The sequence below is a fragment of the Otolemur garnettii genome, unplaced genomic scaffold (genome assembly GCF_000181295.1).
Source record: "Otolemur garnettii isolate 467f Iridium unplaced genomic scaffold, OtoGar3 scaffold00100, whole genome shotgun sequence".
Taxonomy (NCBI): Eukaryota; Metazoa; Chordata; class Mammalia; order Primates; family Galagidae; genus Otolemur; species Otolemur garnettii.
Genome location: NW_003852495.1, coordinates 6,923,514 through 6,931,808, shown reverse-complemented (window position 1 = coordinate 6,931,808; position 8,295 = coordinate 6,923,514). Strand labels below are relative to the sequence as shown.

General features: G+C 37.2%; 1 protein-coding gene across 1 annotated transcript in view; it reads left to right on the top strand.

Moving 5' to 3' along the window:
- Nucleotides 1–4,266, top strand: part of LOC105887622 (zinc finger protein 607-like) — an 11,615-nt gene extending 7,349 nt beyond the window's left edge. Inside the window, exon 4 of the mRNA XM_023516918.1 lies at nucleotides 2,759–4,266. Coding sequence (XP_023372686.1) covers nucleotides 2,759–4,266 — 1,508 coding nt within the window. The remainder of the gene's footprint in view (nucleotides 1–2,758) is intronic.
- Nucleotides 4,267–8,295: the final 4,029 nt, after the last annotated feature.

Here is an 8,295-nt window from a genome sequence, read left to right as displayed (position 1 = left end):
CGCCACAACGCCCGGCCATTTTTTGGTTGCAGCTGTCATTGTTGTTTGGCAGGCCCGGGCTGGATTCGAACCTGCCACCTTAGGTGTATGTGACTGGTGCCTTAGCCACTTGAGCCACAGGTGCTGAGCCGGTTTTCTGCAATTTGAATCTGAGCTGCCCAAGTGTATGGTTTTTCATGTTTAGCTTCCTAGTATTCTCTAGTATTGTCTAGCTTCCTGGACATGTGATCTATATTTGTCATTAATTTTCAAGAATTCTAAATAAAAGAAGTGATAAATGATTCTGGCAGTTCTGGTCATTTCTCTCTCCTTTTGGTATTTTCTTTACATGTACATTACACCTTTTGTAGTAGTCCCACAGTTCTTGGATATTTTGTTTCATTGTTATTTTTTTCTCTTTCCATTTGGGTTTATGAACTTTCCCTTGTAGCTTCCATTTTCCTGATTCTTTCCTTGACTGTCTGGTCTGCTGGTGAGTCTGTCAAAGGTTCATTCATTTCTGACACAGTGTTTTGATTTGTAACATTTCTTTTGATTCTTCCTTAGTTTCCATATCTGCTACATTATTCTTCTGTTATTGCTGATTTTGTAGCCAGTTGTTCATGTTTTACATTAAAGCCTTATCACATTAATCATGTTTATTTGTTTATATATTTTTTAGAGATAGAATTTCACTGTTTTGCCCAGGCCAGTGTGAATCGGCTGTTCACACACGTAAGGGTACAGTGGCTAATCATAGGCATGATGGTAGTGCAAGGTAGCCTGGAATTCCTAGGCTCAGGTGATCTCTGCTTTAGCCTTTGATTAGCTAGGACTAAAGATGTGTGCCATGACACCTGGCTGATTTTTCTACTTTTTGTAGAGATGGTGTTTTGCTCTTGCTTAGCCTTCTCAAGCTCCTGGCCTCAAACAATCGTCTTACCCTCAAACAAAGTATTACAGGTGTGAATCACCACGCCTCACCCACATTGAGTTTTAAATTAGTTAAGCCAGGGGAAGCCATAGGGAGCTTATGACACTATAGTAGAACTAGAACTTTGAATTAAATTAAGGAGTTATGAAATGGTGAGAAATTTCTTTTCTCTTGTGAGTATCATCGTTGAGTCATCATTTGTATTCTGTATTGTTATATATGTGTATATATGCCAATCCTTTTTATGCTGCTGTTTTATACTGTTTTGTTTAGCTACAACTCTGTCTTTGAAGACTTTGTTTCATTTTCTTATAAAATTTCAAGCTCACTTTACTTATTCTCTTCTTGAATTGTCCACTTAATCATTTTTGTAAACATTTAAGGTCTTTGATTTTTTTTGTTGTTGTTCATGCAATTCTGTTTTCTAACTCATTATATTCTGTTTCCACCTTTTTTCCTACCACCTTGTACTTTGCTCTTTATTTCCTTAATTTTGGGTTGTGGCCTTTAAGTCATTTTCTTTCTCTCTCTCTCTTTTTTAAAATTTTGCTTTCAATTCACTTTCATTCTTCTTAGTTTGAAGTTGTTTGTTCTTTCTTTCTTTCTCTCTTTCTTTCCCTTCATTTTTTATTGACTCTCACTTTGTGGCCCTCAGTAGAGTACTGTGGAGTCATAGCTCACAGTGACCTCCAACTCTTGGATTTAAGCAATTCTCTTGCCTCAGCCTCCCAAGTAGCTAGGACTACTGGTGCCTGCCAGAACGCCTGGCTTTTTTTTTGGTAGAGACAGGGTCTCACTCTGGCTCATGCTGGTCTCGAACCTCTGTACACAGGGCAATCCACCCACCTTGGCCTCCCAGGGTGCTAGCATTACAAGCATGAGCCACCACACCCAGCCCATTTTCTCTTTTTTATTGAGATATATATTTAAGTCTTTGAATATCCTGACTGCCAGTATTCACAGTGCCCAAGATTATGATGTGTGCTTATTTCCTCAATTATAATTTACTGGAATTTTTATCCTTCAGCGCTTTATTTGCATACTGACCCACCATTTGTTATGCCAAGGACATTTCTGTTTCCACATGGAAGGGCTTTTAGTTTCTGATAATATTAATTTCTATTGTTAAACATGTACTACTTTAAAAAGGGTTGTTCACATTATTTCCACATTTTTACCCAGACTGTAGTCTATTATCTTTCTTTCCACTTTTACCATAGTTTGTCTTTTTTTCTCCATCTAGTTCCTAGTGCTCTTCATGTCTACTTCTTTATATAATTCAGGTCTTCTCTTTTTCCCAAAGTTTCAGTATCCCTAACATTCCCTAAGTCTGGTGTATTTATCCAGAACATTTCTGAGCATTGATTAACATACTCTTATGAGTTTTTTGTTGTTTTTTTTTTTTTTTGAGACAGAGCCTCAAGCTGTTGCCCTGGGTAGAATGCCGTGGTGTCACAGCTCACAGCAACCTCCAACTTCTGGGCTTAAGTGATTCTCTTGCCTCAGCCTCCTGAGTAGCTGGAACTACAGGCACCCGCCAGAATGCCTGACTATTTTTTAGAGACGGGGTCTCACTCTTGCTCAGGCTGGTCTTGAACTCGTGAGCTCACATGATCCACCCATCTCAGCCTCAAAAATACTGGGATTATAGGTGTGAGCTACTATGCCCGGCCCAACTTCATCATTTTCTGAGCTCTCCTTTTTTTTTTTTTTTTAATATCTTATTAATACTGTGATAGAATTCTCTCAACCTTCTCTAGTGTGTGAGAATTTCTTTTAAATCTATAATAGACCATTATGTTTTCTGGTCCAGGAAACAAAATGTTTTTCTTTTATTTCTTTTAGATTTGGATTCAAGGTGCAAAAGAATCCACATTGGAAAAATACACAGTTATAGGAAACCCTCATCTGTTACTCGACAGCATAGAATTCATAAGGGAAAAAAATCATATGACTGTAAAGAATGTTCAAAGGGCTTTAGTCGTCTTGCAGAACTCACAGTACATCAGAATACTCATACTGGTGAGAAACCCAGTCACCGTGAAGAGTTTAAGAAGGCATTTAGCCACCTTAACAGCCTTAAAGAACATCAGAAAACCCATACTCATGAAAAACTTTATGAATGTGAAGAATGTGGGAGGGTGTTTAGTCATGCTGCAAATCTTGCTCAACATAGAAAAGTTCATGTTGAGAAACCCTATGAATGTAAAGCGTGTGGGCAAGCTTTTAGGAGTAGCTGTCAACTTACTGTGCACCATAGATTTCACTATGGTGAGAAACCATATGAATGTAAGGAATGTGGAAAGGCCTTTAGTGTGTATGGACAACTTAGTCAGCATCAGAGTATTCACACTGGCGAGAAACCTTTTGAATGTAAGAAATGTGGGAAGTCTTTTAGGCTCAAATCAGGTCTTAAAGTGCATCAGAGGACTCATACAGGTGAGAAGCCCTATGAATGTAAGGAATGTGGGAAGGCCTTTCATCAGTTTTCACATTTTGTATGTCATAGGAGAATTCATAATGGAGAAAAACCCTACAAAAGTAAGGAATGTGGGAAGATGTTTGAGTGTAGGTATCAACTTACCATACACCAGAGAGTTTATGCTGGAGAGAAATCCCATGAATATGAAGAGTACAGGGAGGCTTTTAGTAGTAGCCGCAAACTTATTACACATCATACATTTTCTAGTGTTGAGAAACCATGTGAATGTAAGGAATGTGCCGTGGTCTTTAGTGTGGCTGGACAACTTCCTCAACCACAGAATATTCATAATGGTAAGAAACCCTTTGTATATAACAAATGTGGGAAACCCTTTACACTCAACTCATCCCTTAAAATACATCAATATATTCATACTGGGGAGAGACCTTATGAATGTAAGGAATGTGGGAAGGCCTTTGGTCAGCAGGCACACCTTGCACATCATAAAACAATTCATACTGGTTACAAATCCTTCAAATGCAAAGAATGTGGGAAGTCTTTTTCTTGTGCCTCATATCTTGTTAGACATGAGAAAATTCATACTGGGGAGAAACTCTTTGTGTGTCGAGAGTATGGGAAAGCTTTTATTTATAGCCATAAACTTACTATACATTGTAGAGTTCACACTGGTGAGAACCCTTTTAAATGTAAGGAATGTGGGAAGGCTTTTAGTGTGTCTGGACAACTTGCTCAGCATCGGTGTCTTTATAATGGTAAGAAACCCTTTGAATGCAACAAATGTGGAAAGTCCTTTAGACTTATTTCAAAACTTAAAGTTCACGAGAATACTCACAGTGATGAGAAACCGTATGAATGTAAGGAATGTGGGAAGGCCTTTCGTCATGCCAGAAGCCTCACATATCATGACTGAATTCATAATGGGGAATAGTCCTATGAATGTAATGAGCGTGGGGAGACATTTAGTGATGCCTTACATTGCTTATGTGTATTAAGAGTGTGGGAAAGCTTTTAACAATAGCCATGATCTTGGTATACATTATAGAGTTCCAACTGGTGAGAAATCCTTTGCAAGTAAGAAGTGCAGAAGGTCCTTTAGGTCAATCCTTCAAATACATCAGAGAATTCATACTAGATGGAGACTTTGTGGCATATATATGATAATAAAGAAAGTACAGTGTGTCAATGGATTTATACCACTGAAAATGAATTTGAATGAAGGACAATGTGGGAAGGCTTTTAAATAGGGTTCACTTTTTTTTTTTTCTCCAGACAGAATCTCTGTTACCCTGGGTAGAGTGCTTTGGTGTCATAGTTCACAGCAACCTCAAACTCTGAGGCTCAAGCCATCCTCTAGCTTCAGCCTCCCAAGTAGCTGGAACTATAGGTGTTCACCACAATACCGGCTGGTTTTTCTATTTTTAGTAGAGACAGGGTCTTTCTTTGCTCAGGCTGGTCTTGAATACTTTAGCTCAAGCAGTTCCCCCAGGATAAAAGGGGTGAGCCACTTTGCCCAGCTGGGTTCACTGTTTACTAGCTATGAATTTGTACTGGTGTGAACTTTCACAATGTAAATAAAGTGTCCATTTTTTTAGATATGATCTAAATTTTTTTCAGATTCATAGAATTTAAAATGTACTTGATTTTTATAATAACATAAGGAAAACTTTTTCTGATATTCTATTTTTGGATTATCAATATATTCATAGCAGAGATAAATTTAAGGATGTAGAGAACTGTTCTTATTTGTAAATGTCTTCCAGCAAAAATTACTTATAGTTAATCTTGGTTAAAGCCATCTTCTAGCAGAACTCTAAGGGTTAAGGGAAAGGTGTTAGCCATTCTACCTATCTTAATCATCATGATCAGCGTTGTCCTCCTTACAACTGGCATGAGATTGGGGAAGATATTTATCCCCTCTGAGTATCATTCGTAAATCGTGGTAGTACCTAAGTGCTATTAGTATTACAAGAGAAAGTACGCGAAGAATACATGGAAATATACTAGTGTGTTCAATAAACATTAATTTCTACTTTTCGTAGTATTAGTACTTCTGTTATCTTTAGTGGATTTTGATGAGATGAAGATCATTTGTGTTTAATGAATTCAGAAAAGCTTCACATACCTACTTTTTCTTTTTTTGGATTTGAATTCATTTTTTATAAACTCAGATAATAAGTAGAAACAATGTAGATGGCCTTCATTTAGGTTTATGAAGGTGAGTCAAACACTCCTGGAATGAAATTCAGATGTATAAATTTAAAGACCCTCAAGATTATGAAAATAAATAATTTACATTCCTTTTGTGCAGTTCAGCATTGGTTAGAAATAAACAAAAGTTTATTTACTTTGTAATTTTTGCAAATTTTTTACAAAAAATTTTAAATCAGTTGGAAACCATAGGAATGGTGCAGCAAGTATGTTAATAAATTGCCATATATATAATATATCTTTCTTTATGAACATTATCGTGTTCTCACCCTACATATATCAATGCATCCTTCTTCCAAAAGACAATTTCCTATTTGTTCATGGCATCATATGGTCACTTATCAGAAAAATCTCCTATTACATCTAATTATATTCAATGTTTTAGATTTTTTTCAGGAACGTCTTATATAACTCCTTATTTTCAAAGTGACATTAAGGGTCTTTCTTTAACTCTTTTGTTGGCAATTCTGGCTTATAGCCAAAGAATGTAACTTGTTGATTTAAAGGAATATTTTGTTACAACAATGACACTGTCCTTGTGTACCTTGTGCCTGTGGGTTTCTTCTTGCCATTAGGACAGAGCTGAGTATTTGGTACAGAGATTCTGTGGCACACAAAAGCTACAGGGTTGACTATTATGATATTTTTGGAGTTTGTCAACTTGTTTACAACAGGTCTTTGATAATGACTTGGACTGTCTTGTAATTTTTTATTTGGAAGTACTCATAACATATTTTAGTATGTAAGCTGTTCAAGAACATTAAGTACATTCATATTGTTGTGTAAACATCACTACCATGGTTTCCAGAACTATTGACCTTGCAAATTTGAAGCAATTAACTGTGTTGCCTCCAACTCCTGACAACCACCATTCTTCTGTCTCTATGACTTTTGGCTATTCTAAATACTTCATATAAGTGGAATAATACAGAATGTCTTACTTCATACCTGGCCTATCAGTATAATGCCCTCAACATCAGTGGTGTAGCATATGTTAGAATGTCCTTCCTTTTAATGCTTTGAATGCCTGGTTTTGCTAATGTATCCATCCAGTCAGTGGACATTGGTATGCCTCTCTTCAGCTGTTGTTAGTATTGCTGCTGTGAACACGGTTGTATAAATACCTCTTTGAGACTGTACTTTCTGTTCTTTAGAATACTTGCCCTGAAGTGGACTTTTTCTATCAAATGGCAATTCTGTTTTTAATTAACAGAATTGCCATACTGTTCTCCATAGTAGCTGTATGTTTTTACATCCCCTCCAGCAGCGCATCAGGGTTCCAGTTTCTCCACATTCCCAGCATACCTATTTTTGATAGTCTCCATGCTGATGCATGTGAAGTGGTATCTGATATGGGTTTGATTTGCGTTTCTCTATTATTAGTTATGTTGAATATCTTGTCACATGCTTAGTGGATGTTTGTATGTGTTTGGAGAAAAGTCTATTGAGGTCCTTTTCCCATTTTTGAATTCTGTTGTTTTGTTGGCAACTTTTAGAGGTTTTCTGTACATCCCGGTTCTTAATACTTTTTTAGATACATGATTGCAAATATTTTTTCCCATCCTGTGGGTTGCCTTTTTAATCTACTTATGGCATCTTTTGATGCACAGTTTTTTTAAAAAAATTTTTTTATAAAAATGGCACTGTTCTCCAAAGTCACGTGAGAGGTAACAGCCCAAGCAATGTTACCCTGCTCTGATACAGTTTTAAAATACTTTTCATGAATTCTAATTTGGCCATGTTTTCTTATATTACCTGTGTCTTTGGTGTCATATCTTGGAAATCATTGCAAAATCCAATGTGGTGAAGCTTTTGCTCTCATAGTGATTTCATAAATCCATTTTGTACATGCTATTAAAGGTTTGATTTCACTTGTTATTAAGTGGATAGTAAGTTTTTCTTGCACTGTTTATTTAAAAGACTGTCTTTTCACCATTTAATGGTCTTGGCACCCTTGTTGATAAGTATTTGGCCAATTATGCAAGGCTTTAATATTAGTATTTTTTATTACTGTAATTTTCAAGTAAGTTTTGAAATCAGGAACTGTGGGTCCTTCAGTTTTAGTTTATGAAGATTATTTTGGCTATTTGGAATCTCATACCTATTAGGATAGGCTTTTCTATTCTACAACAAATATCATTGGAATGTTGATAGGGATTATATTGAATCTATATATTGCTTCAGGTTTTATTTTTTAAATTTTTTTATTTTTTGTAGAGACAGAGTCTTACTTTATTGCCCTCAGTAGAGCACTGTGGCATCACATCACACAGTGCACAGCAACCTCCCAACTCCTGGGCTTAGGCAATTCTCTTGCCTCAGCCTCCCAAATAGCTGGGACCACAGGTGCCCACCACAATGCCCAGCTATTTTTTTGTTGCAGTTTGGCCAGGGCTGGGTTTGAACCCACCACCCTCAGTATATGGGGCCAGTGCCCTACCCACTGAGCCACAGGCGCCTTCCTGCTTTAGGTTTTATTGACATGTTAATAATATCAAATTTCCCAATCCATAAAGATGGGATGTCTTTCCTTTTGCTTATGTCTGATTCCTTTAGAAATTATTTGTTTTGGCTCGGCACTTGTGGCTTAAGTGGCTAAGGTGCCAGCCACATACACCTAAGGTGGTGGGTTCGAATCCAGCCCGGGCCCACCAAACAACAATGACGGCTGCAACCAAAAAATAGCCAGGTGCTGTGGCGGGCTCCTGTGGTCCCAGCTACTTGGGAGGCT